This window comes from Rosa chinensis, chromosome 6 (genome assembly GCF_002994745.2).
Source record: "Rosa chinensis cultivar Old Blush chromosome 6, RchiOBHm-V2, whole genome shotgun sequence".
NCBI lineage: Eukaryota > Viridiplantae > Streptophyta > Magnoliopsida > Rosales > Rosaceae > Rosa > Rosa chinensis.
The window spans coordinates 62822815-62839691 of NC_037093.1; the positions used below are offsets into that span (position 1 = coordinate 62822815).

At 39.6% G+C, this 16877-nt stretch overlaps 6 protein-coding genes across 7 annotated transcripts; 2 read left to right on the top strand and 4 right to left on the bottom strand.

Moving 5' to 3' along the window:
* Nucleotides 1-810: 810 nt before the first annotated feature.
* On the bottom strand, nt 811-16396 carry LOC112173745. Its single transcript, XM_024311429.2, has 2 exons — nt 16383-16396; nt 811-1406 (listed from the first exon to the last, which is right to left on the bottom strand). Exon 2 carries the CDS (start codon nt 1380-1382, stop codon nt 978-980), a length of 405 nt encoding a protein of 134 aa, XP_024167197.1. The 5' UTR covers nt 1383-1406; nt 16383-16396; the 3' UTR covers nt 811-977.
* LOC112172202 (nucleolar protein dao-5) lies at nt 2530-4721 on the top strand. Its single transcript, XM_024309449.2, has 4 exons — nt 2530-2963; nt 3057-3164; nt 3256-3326; nt 4176-4721. Exons 1-4 carry the CDS (start codon nt 2643-2645, stop codon nt 4537-4539), a joined length of 864 nt encoding a protein of 287 aa, XP_024165217.1. The 5' UTR covers nt 2530-2642; the 3' UTR covers nt 4540-4721.
* LOC112169195 (protein GLUTAMINE DUMPER 4-like) lies at nt 5115-5855 on the bottom strand. The gene has a single exon (XM_024306183.2). The coding sequence runs from the start codon at nt 5695-5697 to the stop codon at nt 5320-5322; it is 378 nt and encodes a 125-aa protein (XP_024161951.1). The 5' UTR covers nt 5698-5855; the 3' UTR covers nt 5115-5319.
* Nucleotides 7138-9142, top strand: LOC112172260. 2 transcript variants are annotated; one of them, XM_024309533.2, is made up of 4 exons: nt 7139-7727; nt 7938-8000; nt 8134-8208; nt 8309-9142. In XM_024309533.2, the coding sequence occupies exons 1-4, from the start codon at nt 7323-7325 to the stop codon at nt 8807-8809; spliced, it is 1044 nt and encodes a 347-aa protein (XP_024165301.1). In that variant the 5' UTR covers nt 7139-7322; the 3' UTR covers nt 8810-9142. The 2 variants fall into 2 exon arrangements, with proteins under 2 accessions (XP_024165302.1, XP_024165301.1); XM_024309534.2 differs by lacking the exon at nt 7938-8000 and having other exon boundaries at nt 7138-7727.
* LOC112171748 lies at nt 10661-12154 on the bottom strand. The gene is made up of 2 exons (XM_024308883.1): nt 12149-12154; nt 10661-11323 (listed from the first exon to the last, which is right to left on the bottom strand). Exons 1-2 carry the CDS (start codon nt 12152-12154, stop codon nt 10661-10663), a joined length of 669 nt encoding a protein of 222 aa, XP_024164651.1.
* On the bottom strand, nt 12787-15702 carry LOC112170512 (tubulin beta chain). The gene is made up of 3 exons (XM_024307833.2): nt 15157-15702; nt 13832-14101; nt 12787-13713 (listed from the first exon to the last, which is right to left on the bottom strand). The coding sequence occupies exons 1-3, from the start codon at nt 15554-15556 to the stop codon at nt 13034-13036; spliced, it is 1350 nt and encodes a 449-aa protein (XP_024163601.1). The 5' UTR covers nt 15557-15702; the 3' UTR covers nt 12787-13033.
* Nucleotides 16397-16877: the final 481 nt, after the last annotated feature.

Below are 16877 nucleotides of genomic sequence, written 5' to 3' on the forward strand. Positions count from 1 at the left end.
GCACAAAATCCCTGGTCAACTGCTGACCAGGGGAACATCTCAGCGCATGGACAATAGTGAGAAGAATCTCTCTTCCGTGGGCCACCCGTACCACTTGGTTTTAGGGCTGACTAATAAGAGACTTAGCAGGAGGGTATTTTGGATATTTTACTTTAAAAAGCAGGGATAGTTTCAGAAAAAGAAGAAAAGTTTCTGATTTTTTTATTGATCAGTCCTAAAGCCAAGCGATGCGGCCGCCCCTATGCAAGAATTTCTCTAGTGAGAACAGCATTACATTGAGGCTTGAATTGGATTGAAGGACACGTATTACAGTGTCACAATGGAGTATCATAAAGAAGGCTCGAGAACCACCTACTATGAACCTGAAGAGGCCCAAATCGGAGATTGTTGCCGGATGGAGCGAGCGCGAGGGTCCTCCTATGCTGATATCTTGCTAGATAAAATCTCGGAGGTCTCTGTAGAAAGTGAAATTGGCGATTTGGTTTTGGGGTTTTGGTCCTCCTATGTTGTCTTTTATGTGTAGATGGAGGAGAAATGGAGGGCGATAAGCATGGAAGCTCGGCTGAGGCCCACTAATTAGAGTTGCTTCCGCGTTTGAAGCAAAGAGTGGCACATCGATCTGAATAAACTCAAAAACGGTGAATTATTCTTACTATCATTAAGAAGAAGCAGAACACGAAGAAAGTTCTGAGTTTGAGTTGTGTCGTATGTGAATTTGGATAACAACTTCACCTATTTAAGCAATTAAATTCTGTTAGTCAGTTGCAGTACAAATTATAAGAACTTGTACAAATACTCATGGACAAAATAGAAATCCAAATAACACACTCCATGCACATTACTTTTTCACCGAATAATAACACCATGAACTACTACAATACCAAAATCAGAGTACATGAAGAGGTTGTAAACTCAAAACTACTTGTACTAGCTCTATAACAAAAACAGACTCAAAAAGCTGGTTGATAATAAACCAACTAAATAGCACGCCAGTGCGGCCACCACTTGGACTGAAAATAAGACTGATAGGAGACCAACATCAGCATGAGCCCCAGGAACAAACTAACCCCCCAAGGCGACGCGCCGGACTGAGCATTCACCACCTTCTCCTTCGTCGACGGACTCATAAACCTCCCATACTTGGTCATGTAGTAGGCCAGGAATATCAATATCATAGGCAAAAACAAGAGAAAAAGATTGAAACTAGCTTGGGTCTTATACATCTGGGCCCTGTAATTTGAGTAGGACGAAAGGTACAATAACAACACGACTATCCCAACTAGGGCAATCAGAGGAGAAGGAGGTACAGACATGGAGGCTAGGGTTTGCTCTCTCCACCCTAGCTTCCCTGATCCCTTTCTTTCAATCACAGCAGACTCCATTAGAAACGAAGTATATATATATATCTCTCTCAGCTTCTATAATTCAGGCTTAATTTTCTCCTAGTGTTAAATGTGACTTGAGGTGGTGTAGTATATATAGTAGAGAGAGTTGGTCGTGCTGGGAGACAGAGCTTTAATTAGCTTCTTGTGTTAGTCTCATATATTATATCTATCTGCTTTGGCATAAGTTCTGTTTTTGAAAATTCTATCCACAACCGCCCTTTCCGTTAAATTTTCTTTGGACATATGCCCACCGAGTAAAGATTGATACGAAAATGGAGATTAGACTCTGTCAAATATAGAAATGACTCGTACACAGGAAAGGAATGAATATATTCTTATTTCTCGGTTGCAGATCTTCAAGGAAAGTTTGGATATGTGATGCAAAACCCATCAATGACTTTGGGAATATACACATTATGGAAATCTTGAGAATGAGGAAAGATCATCTCAGTTAACTGTTGCTACAATTTTGTCTTGTAAATTAGGAATGATAATGGGGAGGGTCGGAACGGGAGATTATAACAAACTTAAATGTTATAAAATGTTGAGATGGGAAATGAAGTCCATCCCCTTCTCTAAAATTTATTCTACTATTCCATCTTGTCCCAAAAAAAAAAAATAATAATAATAAAAAATAAAAAAAATTCCATAATAATAAAAATAAAAATTTGAGAAGGGGATCTCAAACTTCCTATTGATGCTCTCAATAATCAATCGTATCTCAATCCCTTAAAAAATACAGTTTGCTATCCAAGACATTAAAAGGTGGCTCGTTTTGCTTCCATCTCCATTTGTCATATTTGGCTAGAAGTCAATTTCTTAGCTGATAGTCTAACTAATTCAAGTCACTCTTCTCCCTCTCTCTCCCTTTGGTTTTCTCAGCCTCCTTTATCTTTGAGCCCCGTCTTCTAGTTTGATCTATTTGGAGGTGGTTGTGCTCCTGATTTTGGTCTATAAGTTTCTTTTGTTGCATCAAAAAAAAAAAAAAACTATAATAACCAAACTCACCGAACAGCAATTTACCAGTTTGGGCCAAACATAACTAACTTTGCACAGTCCAATAATGGGCCTTCTCCGGGCCGAAAAGTAACTCTGTGGTTTCGTTTGGTTGAGTTAGGGTTTTTAATTGAAACGTTTCAAATTGGAAACGTGAAAACGGAGGGATTTTCTTACCTTTTTGAAGTTCGAAACCCTCGTCCCCCAAAAGACTTAACCTTTTTGGTCCCAATTTCTGATACCCACCGTGAAACCCTAAAGATGGCCTCCGACGACGACGAGAAGTCGCTGGGTTCGTTGATCCGCAACAAGAAGAAACAAAATGGGAATGGAGCAGCGGCAATAGCGAAGCCGAAGGTGAAGAAAGAAGAGCTCAATAACGGTTCTGGTAGCCCAAAGCCCAAGCCCAGAAACCCAATTGTGAAAAAGCAAGAGAAGCAGAACGAAAGCGATGATGAAGATGAGAAGCCAATTGGTCGCACGAAGCCCAGAAAAGCCCCAGTTAAGAAGGAAGACAAGGACGATGATAGCGATGATGATAAGCCCCTAGCTAAGAAAAGCTCCAATTCTAAGGCCGATAAGGTTTCTGAGACTTTGTTTTTGTTTGTCTGAAGTTTTGAAGTTTTTGAATTTGTGTTGAGTTTTATTGATTAATGTGGTTATTGGGTGTTGAAGAATGTGAAGAGAAAGAGAGAAGAGGCGGCGGCGACACCGGAGAAGAAGAAGAAGAGGGAGAAGAAGGTGTATGATTTGCCTGGTCAGAAGAGAGACGCTCCTGAAGAGGTACATTGTTTGGTTTTTAGCTTTAGGGATGTTGTTGTTTGGGGATTATTGTTGTTATGAGTGATTGTTTTGTTGTGTTTTGGAATTTCAGAGAGACCCACTTAGGATTTTTTACGAGACGCTTTATGAGCAGCTTCCCAATAGCGAAATGGCACAGGTCTGGTAAGTGATTGTTCTCCTACTTGTTCAATTGCAATTCTCTAGCTTGCTGAGGTAACTGTGGAGGGAACAAATAAAGGAAGTTTTGTTGTGAATTTAGATTGACAGTTTGATTAGGGGTTTATTGCTGCTACTGGAGGGAAATTGTAGCCCTGAATACAACGATTTCTGTGGTGTATGTGATTTGATTCTTCTGTTTGTGTTGAGGCAGCATAGTTTGTTTAGCATGTCAACCAATGTTCTCTGATAGCTATGTATGTTTGCATATCAAAACACTGGCTTTGAACATCTTGCAAGTGGCCACTTTGGTGGTTTATTACTCCTGTGCTTTCCATTTATATGTTTCTGTGGCATTCGTGATCATATATGTGGCCAATTTGATCAACAAAGTCTCTTACTTTGCACAGGTGCATAACTGCAGACACATATAATATTTGACTTGAAATAAATGCATGTCTGTACTTCGTTCTTTAATTAAATCATTAGAAAAGTCTCTCAGTATCTGTCATTCAACCTTTTGCTTTCTTACTTCTTAGCATGCTCATGTTTTGCTTTGCTTTGTACTTGTATGGATAAGATATGTACTTTCTATTTGGGATGTCAAAACTTGAAGCCAAGGGTGAAGCCTTGGTGAAATTATATGGTTGGTTCTTTGCAACATAAAGGCCAAGAGTTCAAAATGAGGAACAGCTTTTCTCCTCCCTAGATTTCTGCCATGAGCGGAGCCTCGTGTACTAGACCTCCAATTTAATTGTTGAAGTTACCCCAATGTTACAATTCAACTATATATTCTAACTATTGCTAGGTTGCTTCTATAAACTCATGCACCTTAAATCTGCAATGTAAATTCAGGCTGATGGAGTCGGGTTTGCTACCTAAAGAGGAGGCAAAGAAAGTGTTTGAGAAGAAGCAGAATAGTCGTCACCTTCAAAAAATCAGTTCTCCAATTAAAGCTGTAGCTTCTGGAAGGAAGACCACAACAGTCAGTACTACAAATAGAGGTGGATCTTCTGTAAAGAAGACCACAACATCAGTTACTGTCAAGAAAAAGACAACATCAACCCCGGTTTCCTCAAATAAAAAGAAGCCAACACCAGCCTCCAAGGGCGCATCAAATCTGTCTAAGAAGCGGAAGAAAGATGATGAAAGCTCAGAGAGCGAGTCTGATGATGACTTTGTGATATCCGAGAGACCAAAGAAAAGGCAGGCAGCTTAGTTTTATTTCTCATTAACCAATTGTAGCCCTTCACCTTTGTTATGCTACTTGTGTATTCTGATGACATGATTTACTCATTAAAGTGTTACCAAACCTACTGATTCATCTTATGGTAATGTTGTTTCAAGAACTGTGAGGTTACCCCCCGTCTAATCTTGTTAAAATTTGATATTGACTAGTTATATGAATACATAAACAGGGATAGGTTGCCTGTTTATATGCATGGCATAAGCATGCAACCTATCCTTACAGTCCAGGATCGGTTGCTCGTTTGTATACTTATTAGAGATCTATGTATTTCAAGATCTGTGCTGGAAACAAATGCAGTCGGTGTTGAATACATTGTATCTCATGTTGTAGTCTTTTTTTTAACATATGTACCATTGTAACACACATGATCACTTATTTTGAAATTGCTCGACTCAAATGGAGCACCTAACAGAGGTCGAAGAATCAGTGTCCAATTCTGTGTCATGTTCAAGAACTTGCTGTGGGCACAGGTCTGTCGCCGTGAGTCCTGTCAAAACCTAAGCAAATTCCAACACCTAATGCAGTAATGCGCCTCAAACATAAGTGAGATTAGGAGCAGTTTTATATGAACAAATGAAGCAAGGTCAAGGTACTCATCCCATAAAATTCAAATTTTGGGGTTTTATATGTAACATCATTTTTGTTTCAGCCTCAAACAACCAAATAGCTAAAAGCCTACAACTAAACTACAAAGCATCAGCTTAGGTTAGGGATCTAATTCTTTATCCCCTTTAGTCTCGGCCGCCGCCCTCACATTGGCGTGGCCAAGAAGGTAGGTTTGTCATCTCCGGCCATTATCACCAAAACCTTATCGTCGGAAACTTTCCCTTCCTTGCAATCGCTGGCCTCACCACCACCATTAACACTCTCCAATTCCCATTCTCTCTGATGAACACGATCAGTACTATTACTAGTAACCGTCCCATTACTCTCCAAGTCTTGTGAAGCTGATGATAATCTGTGATCGTGTTGTTGAGCCATTATCTGCCTCCGCTTCTCGTAAAAAATCCAGATGGAGAGCCCTAGCCGCAGGAAAAGGAACACGGCTGCAAACCCCGCCGCCAAATAAAGCACCGGATTGTTCCACGCCGAGCACCGCCAGTTGTTACAGTTATCATCGTCGTGCATGATCGGTGACTAGAGTATTAGTGTGGCTGGCTCAGTAGAATCTCCTTCACTCTCTTGAACGAGATTTTTTCCGACAATCAGAGAGGCATGAACTGCGCCTATAACTTCGAAGCAATAGAGAGGAAAGGACGGGAACATTTATACGTTCTTAACTATTCGGGATCATTCGTCTCATATCCTTTTGCATTTTATTATTTTTAGAATAATACAGATTGTTATAGATCAGATGTTTCCGAACTCGCAAACTCACACAAGCCCAACCCAAACCTGTATTAACACAAGGCCTTTTTTAACCGAGCCCATTGGGTTTGATGTATTTGAGCCGTGGATTTGAAAGTCTAGGAAAGGAAACTCATTTATTTTCTATGTTCGATAAATACAGGTTACAAGTTTTCAATAGAAATGGAAAATGAATCTCCTGGAGTACCACAATTGAGTGCATTGATAAAAAGATATTCAAGATAGTTTTATTAGTGTACGTTGAGATTTGTAGTTGTGTAAGCTTTTAAAATAAGTGAGCATCATTGTACTAGTGGATGGTACCCGTATTCCTTTACCTGCTTGACCACTGAGTTAGGATACAAGCATATAGAGTTTATTTGTATGTGTTGTTTTGGCTTTGAGATTAAATGAAATTTTTATTACTCTGTAAAAAAAAATTTAGAAAGGGAAAATTGTGGAAAAATGAATCATCTCATATACCCTGAAATTCTACAGTGCACCTGATAGATTGATGCTCAATATTATATGGCATCATCTAAGTCATTGATGTTATCTTAAGGCTCTGATTTTTAAAACTATTACCTAAGTATTAATTATTAATTTATACTATTAGATACAAAATATATTAATCTGTTGTTTGTAAAACATAAAACTAAAAAGTTAAAAACTATAAACTAACTACAGCTTATGCACTAATCCTATGAAAACTAAAAGTCAATATTTTCTTAAAGAAAATTTTTAAAAAAATAGAAAAAAGAACTTCTTCAAGACCATGAGTTTGCACCCAAACGTGTGAATTATGTGCTAGCTTACCAATATAATTTGTTGCACAATCTTCAATGATAAAAGGTTTAACGGTCATTACAACAAAATTGTGTTTGTATTTAAATTTCACTATGTATTTGTCAACGATAAACAATTTTTTTTTCTAATACAATTTATCTTTTAGTTTAGTTTTTTTCTGATTTTTTGTCACGTTGAAATAGTGCATACATTTTAGGGAATAAAAAGGTAAGGTCGAGAAAATCACAAAAGGTAGGTAACCAATTCCTACACTGATTCGGCTTTTGGGCTTCACTGTCCCCGTCCATAAACCCTAGCAAAAGCAAGAAAGAAAAAGAAAAACGCCCAATCTGCATCTCCATTCAACACGTGTCACTCCCTTGTACATCCTAGAGGATTTTCTTCCTCGCTTCCCCCATTTATAAAACACAAAAAATAAAAATAAACCCCGTCTCCAAGCAACTCTCTGCCCTCTCTAATCCAATCCTCCCTCCCTCCCTCTGCCTCTCCTCCATCTCTAATCCCTTATGCGTTTTTGCCCTAACCCTCTTCAAACCCACAAAGAGTTTTCACAGTTTCAGACTCAAGAAACAAAGCTTTAGAGAGAGAACAAGTGATCAATGGAAGCAGAGCAGCAAGGACCAACAACAATGGAGCCCATCCTCGGCTACTACACCTCCTACTTCTCACCTCGGGAGTTCGAAATCGCCGAAATCATGGTCGGACTTCCTGACATCATCTCCGAATTAGACGACCGCCCTCGAATTCGGGTCCCGTGGGGCCACAAGAAGAAGAGATCTGCGCTGGCTGTACAAGACCAAAGAGTTCGGAACAACAAGTCGCCGTCGTCGTCGACTGTGGTTCGGCTTCGGTTGCTGTCGTCCTCGTCTTCCCCGAGTCCTGGGTCGAAAGTTCCGGCCACTAATGTTGTCAAGGTCGAGAGGTCGAGCCCCAACACGCCGCTGTCGTTTGAATCCGATGAGAAGCCTAGTCAGTTGAGAAGTAAAGTGGTGGTCGGAAAGAGGGTAGGTCTTTACCGTCTTCTGGTTTCGTTCAAACCCTCCTCCTCTGTTTCGGTTGTGTAGCAGCTTTTATCTTCTTCCATTTTTTTTCCTGGCTTTTGATTTTTTTTTTTTTTTTGGGTAATTTTGACAATTCGTTTATGTGTTTGTTTTTTTGCTATATGCTATTCTGGCCCTTTTGATTCAAAAATTCCATGATTCTTGATCCTGTAGAAAAGAGAGGAATGGCTGGAGGTGATAAATGGACTAGTGAAGCGCAAAGAATTGCTACATAAAGTCAGTCTTTTTGGTCATCTTAGAGCAAAATTTTGTCTTTTTCCCCAATTCTACTGTACTGATTAGCTTTTTATAGTTCAAAAGTTGCTTGTAAGACTGAGAGTGACAATTTTCTCTGAACTAATTAAAACAGGAGATACAGAATGTGAAGGATTATAAGGAAAAGCTGATTAAATTTAATGTGGTATTGCAGTCGAGGAAGCAAGAGGTATTTTTGTGTTATGAATTTACTCTTTTTCTTCATAAATTTTGTATTTATCATTTTGTTGGAATGGCTCTGTTTTAACTTGGTTACATTCTGTTGACAGCTGAAAATGCAAAGATTGATTCAGAAAGAACCTCGATCGAAAATTGAGGAACAAAAGCTGAATCTTGATATGAAATTGGGCCAACCCACGCCCATACAAACATCCATAGTCATTTGTGCCCCTACTATTGTTGAACAAGAGCGTTATCATCAACTAAGTGCTCCTCATCACTATCAAACCCTGGATCACACCGCTCAAACTCGAGGCGCAGTAATTATTGAGAATCATGGGTATCTATCATCTACTACTCAAGTGGCCTCAACCTCTTTGCCATCTAGCAGTGTCAATGCTACTGGATTGAGATTGGTAAGCTGCAATAACAATGGAGGCTTAATTCCTGATCACGGCTTTTCTTCTTTTCCTAACCAGAATTGTGGCTCCGCCTTTGTTACCAAGAATCTCTATAGGGCTGTGTCTGCACAAAGAAGGCATGAGAGATATCAGAAAAATAGGGTTAAAAAAACCTCTCTTTCAGGTCAAAGACGGAGTCAAGAGTTATAGTGTTGCAAAGGATGATAGGGGATGATGCTATCTTTCAGTTTCAGTTTTCCCCCCAATAACGGTATTACTTGTTATGTGGGGTGTATTTTTTTTTGACTTAGGTGATTTAAGGTTTAGGGAAAAGGGTACGAGAAGGCATCAAATTGGTGCTTCGACCCTGTCTTTGATATCCAAATTGGTGATTTGATGTTTAGGGAAAAGGGGTAGGAGAGTTCTAGCACTGCTCAAGCATCAAACGGGTGCTTTAGTTGCGGCTTTAGGATATATTGTATCTAATTGGTGATTAACTATTTGACCATAATATGCTTATAATGAAATTTTGTCATTTGGAGATGTTTTGCTGTTTGATATATATAGCTATCGCTTCCAGTGCAGGAGAAATGTGTAAATCATGTTTGATATGCCCAATCCATGAAACAGTGCTCCTCATGGATCCAGTGTTCATCTTAAAGCCTGGAAAATAACTCAGGTAGGTAGTTAAATTAGCAACAAATCCAACACATCCATGTTTATGAGTGGCAACTCCTTGTTAGAGCATCTCCAACAGAATACTTATTTCAAAAAAAATTTGAAATTTAACTAGTTTTAGACTAAGTTTGATCTCCAGCAGACTAGCTAAACAAAAGCTAAATTTAGCTTTCGCTAAAAGACCTAGCTATATTTAGCTAGAGAGGAGAGAGAATTTAACTAAAAGTTAAATTTAACTTGAGATTTAGGTATTTGCTGGAGCATAACTCAATATTCAACTAGCTATATTCCAATTTTAGCTACTTTTAGCTATCAAGATAGCTATCACTGTTGGAGATACTCTTACTTGGAAAGAGGTCATCTCATTATGTAATTCAGCAAACAGTACAAAAACGATCCACCCCTATGGGGTCGACAGAAAGAACTGTTCCGTAGAAACTACTACAAAGCCACCCCTAACTAAAAGAGCAAACAAACTAGTAATCTCCTAGCACAGCCACCTTTTAGGATTAAGCCCAAAACAAAGAAAAGCAGAGCCCCGAAGAAGATTAAAAAACCCCAATGGGGACGACGAGGTCTCTCTTTTCTTTGTGATCTCTCCCGCTCAATTCAAGAAAAAAATAGGCCCATCATTCACTAATGAATGAAGGCCCAAAACTAAATTAAAATTTAAAGACAAAACAACTGCTCTGGCCCAAAATAGAACCCTAGCAGCCCAACACCAGGCCTAACCAAAACACCTAGGGCAAACCCTAGATGAGACTGCAGTCAAGCCGCCACCGCCATACACCACTCACCGGAGTTTGACACCTGCACGACTACCATCACTGATAGCATCCTCCTGAAGACCACCACCCATACCAGCAAGAAACCCGGACAGAAACAGATCCCATTCCAGCAGAAGATAACAAACCCCCACCACCATACTCGAATCCCACTGCCAGCCCGTCATCCACCTCTAGTGCTTTCTTGGCCTATATTCTAGTCAATTTTTGGGGTTAATTTTTCGTTATTGATAGAGTATCGATGTCCTAGATGAAACAATAAAGTTATTTAAATGTATTTATCTTGTTTTCTTTGGATGAAAATAAAAATTTATAACATGAACAATAGGGGATCGATTAAACTAAAAATCATTAAATTGTTATTGTGTGCCTTTTTAGATTAAAAACCTGACCTTAAACTCTCAAAGAACAAATATCATTTTTTTTTGGGTACATAATAAAAGATGATACATTTTACTTTAGTAGCAACCAAACCATCTTTTTTTGTTTTTTGTTTTTTGTTTTTTTTTTTAATTTACAAGATTAGTAATTGATAAGACAACAACAAGCACCTCTTAATCTTGGCAGGTTGAGCAGGGACTAATGGGTACAATAGGGCTTAATCTTCTTCTGTTGGCATTGGGTATCGGCAGAGGGGACACATGTGGCTAATCTCTAGGCATTGAACAATGCAGTGTACATGAAAATGGTGTCGGTAGGGCAACCGAGTAATGGGTTCTTGTTCAAAATCCTCCAAACAAATAGCACAGGAGGGCGAGCATGTGATAATATCACTATTGAGTGTCACTTGCTCCAAACCCTCGATTGACGATCTGCTCGCAAGAATCGAATTAGGTCTACATGATTCATGTCCATCCTCATCACCAATGACGCGATGAGTTATGCCAAACACACCCACTACAACATGGAGGTCGGGGTCCACGGCGGCCTCAACCACCTGGAAGAGCTTGTGAACAGCAGTAGGATGCTCATCTTGGGGCACACCCATACTCGAAAGAGACTCGGAGATGAGCACTTCATACTCCCTATTACTGTCGTAGTTGTTGGATAATTGTTGCTTGAAATGAGAAAACTTTACCCAAATTTCTCTTTGCTCTAGTAAAGTACTAGGGGTTTCAAGAACACCTGGATCGCTGACCGCACTATGCAATATGCTTGACTTGTAGAACTGCAATATGATTGGAAGCTTGTCCTCCTCCAAAGACCCTCTGAGGTTGCCTTTCGGTTTTTGCACCGCAGCCCAACAATTATCAGGTACCACCTGCAAAATCAGTTTTGGATCTGTATTCCCTAAAGATCGAGGCTTCCGTGTATATATAGAATTTTAAAAAGAACCCTAATTTCTAATCCATCTTGGACAAGGATTTGGTCATTTGGAAATGACAGAGAGACCAAACTCGATTAGGATTACGAAAGTTTAGGAACAACTCTACGAGAATTTAGAACAGAACAAATATCATTGGAAGTGTCTCAAATATTTGAACTCTCAATTCATTCTTACATACGGCAGCCGTACCACGTAACGATATGGCTGTCCAATCAAAATTCACAAAAAATTATACGTATTAAGAAACTACTCATGCTTTATCAAGATGTAATAATACCCAAAAAACCTCTGGTACTAATTAGTCAACCGCATCATACACGTCTCTCATCGATATTTTGAGCTAAAACCCTATAATATAGTTACTGGAAAAAAAAAAGGAAAAAAAAAACGGCCCTGAGTACATTAATGTACATAGAAAAAAGCCCGAGTCGGAGGTGACCCCAAAGGCCCAAACTGGTGGATCAATCTATATATAAGCAAGATCAGATAACCCAACTAACCCTATCACCAATCGTTCCATATAAATTACTTCTCTTGGTAAAGAAAGCCTCGGCAGCTGCCTCCTTCCTCTGGTTCCTCCATCCTTCGATGGTCACATAATATTCTAAATTATAATCTCTCCGTCTCTCTCTTCTCTGTGTGTGTATAATAATATAGGAATTGCGATAATCATGATAGAATAGTGGTGCAAATGACGAGAATGTTCCGGTATGAGAAGCTTGCAGTTTAATATAGTGCCAGCGATGTTGCACCTCATACTTCCATGACTCTGATGCACTTAATTATATGCTTAATCCTTCTCTTAAATTTCTTATACTCTTCTTTGTTTACACTTTCAATTCTTTTTTTCTTCTTTTTTTCTTTCTGAAAATCTATGCAAATATTCAGAATATTTCCACTAAAAAAATTCTCATCCATGCTTTGGATAATCTGAAATTGTTTTATATGATCTCATGATCTGTTTTTATATTCTGGATTGTTTTTTTGCCATGAGTTTTCTAATAGATCTATTTGTTCTTTTTAGTTTTTACTGATTGAACGGTGGATACAGAATTTCTCATATTATAAGTTTTTGAACTAAAAAATTATCTCAATTTATGTGATCATTTGCGATGATCTGGGTGAAACCCCAGTGTTACTTGTGATCTCTCTTTCTGTTTATTTTAGATTACTATTTTTTTACAAAAGTCTGTCATCGACTCAATTATAGAAAATCCAGAGTATGCCATACCAGTAATTCAGTTAGTGTCCCTGTTTTTGTTTAGCTTTTCTCACTAAATTGGTTAATTGACAGGTAAATTTTTGGAACATGAGATTCATATCTTGTTGGTTGTGGCTTTATGCATCAATCTGTGATGGGTAAGATGTACAGATAATGAAGGAACACAACACTAATATACAACTCCCCAACGCAAAAATGACATTTCTTATTCCATACTTTAAAAAGAACAACCACACAATATTGTCTTACAACATCATATACTATATTAACCAAAAGAAAGCTTGATAAGCTGAGACAATATGCAAGAAAAATAAGAATGAAAAAGCAGAACGGGGACTTGAAAACAAACATAGGCATTCAGTAGGGACCCTTCACCACGACCCCTTTTCCTTTCCGGTCTTATATCATATGTTACAGGTCGTTTAGTCCTCATACTCACCTTCAACACCATCCTCTTCATATTCACCTTCATCCTCAACCGTAGCATCCTGGTACTGCTGGTACTCGGCAACCAAATCATTCATGTTACTCTCAGCTTCGGTGAACTCCATCTCGTCCATACCTTCTCCGGTATACCAATGCAAAAAGGCCTTGCGCCTGAACATGGCTGTGAACTGCTCGCTCACTCTCCTGAACATCTCCTGGATTGAGGTAGAGTTACCAACAAAGGTGGATGCCATTTTCAATCCCAGGGGGGGGATGTCGCAAACGCTGGACTTCACATTGTGAGGAATCCACTCAACAAAGTAGGAAGAGTTCTTGTTCTGCACATTGATCATCTGTTCGTCCACCTCTTTGGTGCTCATCTTACCCCTGAACATGGCCGAGGCTGTCAGGTACCTTCCGTGGCGAGGGTCAGCAGCACACATCATGTTCTTGGCATCCCACATTTGCTGAGTCAGCTCTGGCACGGTGAGGGAGATGTACTGCTGGGAACCACGAGATGTGAGTGGGGCAAACCCAACCATGAAGAAGTGAAGACGTGGGAATGGAATGAGATTGACAGCCAGCTTCCGGAGATCAGAGTTCAGCTGACCAGGGAACCTTAGGCAGCAAGTAACACCACTCATAGTTGCAGATATCAAATGGTTTAGGTCACCGACTGCAATTCAGAATGAAATTCAGCAAGGATTTATTAAGTATAATTAACACACTGCTGTGGTGCTTCATATTAGAACAATCGAGTTTAAACAAGAAACAAGAAAAGATTTGTCACTCACAGCTTGGGGTACTGAGTTTTAGGGTTCTGAAGCAAATGTCATAAAGAGCCTCGTTATCTAGAACCATGCATTCATCAGCATTCTCCACCAACTGGTGCACTGAAAGAGTGGCATTGTATGGTTCCACAACAGTGTCCGAGACCTTTGGAGATGGGAACACAGAGAATGTAAGCATCATCCTGTCAGGGTACTCCTCTCTGATCTTCGATATCAGAAGGGTTCCCATGCCAGAACCAGTTCCTCCTCCAAGTGAGTGGCACACTTGGAAACCTGATACATGACCAGAAAAGGAATAATCAATCATCATATCTATATGAACTTATAAAGCCTCAAACTGGCAAGTGAAATTGAAATGTGTGCTGAAACAAGGGCAGACTTGTAGTGGATCCAAAACAACAGCACATATGTTATCATGAGAATTTGCTGCTCTACAGAAAAGTAACTCCAAATTCAGCTAACAGTAAACCCCAAAACCTTTGAACAAGATTACAAAAGGCCAGAAGGGCACTCAAACGAAGTTTGCGAAATAATTGAGGCTACCATAAAAGATTTACTGCTTCAGTAAAAGTTGAAAAAGGAAGCAGCACAATGTCGGTCTGGGTCTGGTGAAACCCATCTTTGTTGGGAAATCACTATCATGATCACATCCACAGAAAAGTAAAAGATTTGCTAATTTTTCATAAAGAATCACAAAAGACAGATTAAGACCGCAGCATGCCTGATCTGGCCCACTCAAGACGAACAAGGGCCCCACAAACATGTCATCCTCAATTATAAAGCCAGATGCAATCAAGAGGATCAACAGTTTACCCCCACATAGCAAGAAACTAATATAATAATCCAAAACACTGCCGGCCAGTTTCACCTTCAAATGATCAGATCCAGAATGGCATCTTTCAGTAAAATTCAGATGCACAATGAAACCAAAAAATAACAAACAAATTTAGAATCCTCCTGACAAACAAGATTAGAATCATTTCCAAACCCTATGCAAAGACAACGAGGAACTGCCACAGCCCACACTGCTACTACAAATTTCAGAACCGTTGAGTGCGCTGTAAAACGGTTAAAAATGTAAGAGAGCACTCAGAGCTTGCAGTATGAATAATCTGGATAAGGATCTAACGATCCTAGTAGTAAAAATTTTAGTTAATGATGCAGGATCCACCAATTCGATCATTCATATAACTATAGAAGGATGATGATGCAGACGGTTACTGAACTAAACGATCGATGACGTTTCATACAATGTGCACAGTATATCAAGCATCAATATCTGGATTCACAAGCATTGTAAAAATCGAAAAATGAAGCCCGAAATTTACCTTGCAGGCAATCGCAGTTCTCCGCCTCCTTGCGAACGACATCGAGAACGGAATCGATCAGCTCAGCTCCTTCGGTATAGTGACCTTTGGCCCAATTATTACCGGCGCCGGACTGTCCGAAGACGAAGTTATCGGGGCGGAAGATCTGTCCGAAGGGACCGGATCTGATGCTGTCCATGGTTCCGGGCTCAAGATCCATGAGCACGGCGCGGGGGACGTACCTGCCGCCGGAGGCCTCATTGTAATAGACGTTGATCCTCTCGAGCTGGAGATCGGAGGAGCCGTCGCCCTTGTAGCGTCCGGTGGGGTCGACGCCGTGCTCGTCGCAGATGACCTCCCAGAACTTGGAGCCGATTTGGTTGCCGCATTGGCCGCCCTGGATGTGGAGGATCTCTCTCATGGCTGCCGGAGAAGATGAGAGAGAGAGAGAAAGAGAGAAGGAGGGACTAAATCTCGGGGGTGTTGGATTTGGAGGAAAGGGCCGATTGGGACAGAGAGAGTATGGGGAGTTTTATTAGGAGGGGAAAATGGGAGGGAGGGAGGGAGATTCGGAGGTTAAGAGGATAATAATAGATGAATGGCGGGATATAAAAATAATTTTTATTTATTTTTTAACTTTTTTATATATTTTTTTATTTTTATTTATTTTTGGTGTGTTTGTTGGTTGGGTTATGATATGTGTTTGCCATGTGTGTCACAGCCAGAGAGGCAGTGAGTACGGACAACCCAACTAACCTTCTCTCTCCTCTGTCATCGGGTCCCGGCGTCGTCACAGTAGAAATACGGTGTAAAATACGTTCATCTCTTTTTACTATCTTTGACTTCAGTTTTTTTTTTTTTCTTTTCACTCGAAGGTTCTAATGCTCGGGGTTTGGGAACCGTTAGATTTTATACTATAATGAGATAATCTAACTGTTTCAGGTTCCAATACTTCAGAGTTCAGATTATTATAAATAACTCTTATTTTATTAATTGTTCTAAAAAGATAAGTCACATTTACATAACTTAAAAAAATAAAAATAAATAAAACTCTCAGCCCACCTCACCTTTATAGGGATGGCAAAAATCCCCAGCGGGGCAGAGCTTCATTGGATACCCGCCCCTAATGGGGGGAGAATTCGGGGACAAATGGAGAATGGGGATGGGGATCCCCAATCCCCACTATCTAAGATTGGGGATGGGGCGGGGATGGTATTATGATCCCTATCCTCAAACCCGCCCCAATAATATATATATATATATATATTTAAATTATATATAGTTTAATTTATTTTTTATAATATAAATCATAAATATATATATTTACTATTTTACTTCAATGGTGTTTTGACTTTTGCACTCACTAAATTATAATTTATGAATTTAATCATGTTTTAAATTTATTTGTTGTAGATTTTGATTTTAAAAAAGGCAATATGAGAAAAAATTATTTTATTTATTAAATTCTTATTGGGGATTTGGGGCGGGTTTGGAGGCTTAGTCCCCAGTGGGGATGGGGACGGGGACTCCCCAATATATTTTTATTGGGGATTGGGGCGGGGATGGGGGTAGAGAATGACCCCGGGAATGGGGATGGTATTGTGATCCCCATCCCCAACCCGCCCCATTGCCATCCCTACACCTTTATGTATGCCTATGCCTGTGATAATCGAACTCATGACCTTTACAACATTGAAATTATAACTTACCAACATGTCACAACTCACCTGCATTTAGATAAC

Coding starts and splice junctions, on each gene's coding strand:
- LOC112172202 (XM_024309449.2), top strand. CDS start 2,643: ATGGCCTCCGACGACGACGAGAAGTCGCTGGGTTCGTTGATCCGCAAC. Junction 3,165..3,255: donor AGAGAGACGCTCCTGAAGAG/GTACATTGTTTG, acceptor TTGGAATTTCAG/AGAGACCCACTTAGGATTTT. Junction 3,327..4,175: donor AGCGAAATGGCACAGGTCTG/GTAAGTGATTGT, acceptor ATGTAAATTCAG/GCTGATGGAGTCGGGTTTGC.
- LOC112173745 (XM_024311429.2), bottom strand. CDS start 1,382: ATGGAGTCTGCTGTGATTGAAAGAAAGGGATCAGGGAAGCTAGGGTGG.
- LOC112169195 (XM_024306183.2), bottom strand. CDS start 5,697: ATGCACGACGATGATAACTGTAACAACTGGCGGTGCTCGGCGTGGAAC.
- LOC112170512 (XM_024307833.2), bottom strand. CDS start 15,556: ATGAGAGAGATCCTCCACATCCAGGGCGGCCAATGCGGCAACCAAATC. Junction 14,102..15,156: donor GAACTGCGATTGCCTGCAAG/GTAAATTTCGGG, acceptor GTCATGTATCAG/GTTTCCAAGTGTGCCACTCA. Junction 13,714..13,831: donor AAAACTCAGTACCCCAAGCT/GTGAGTGACAAA, acceptor TCTGAATTGCAG/TCGGTGACCTAAACCATTTG.
- LOC112172260 (XM_024309533.2), top strand. CDS start 7,323: ATGGAAGCAGAGCAGCAAGGACCAACAACAATGGAGCCCATCCTCGGC. Junction 7,728..7,937: donor AAGTGGTGGTCGGAAAGAGG/GTAGGTCTTTAC, acceptor TTGATCCTGTAG/AAAAGAGAGGAATGGCTGGA. Junction 8,209..8,308: donor TGCAGTCGAGGAAGCAAGAG/GTATTTTTGTGT, acceptor TTCTGTTGACAG/CTGAAAATGCAAAGATTGAT.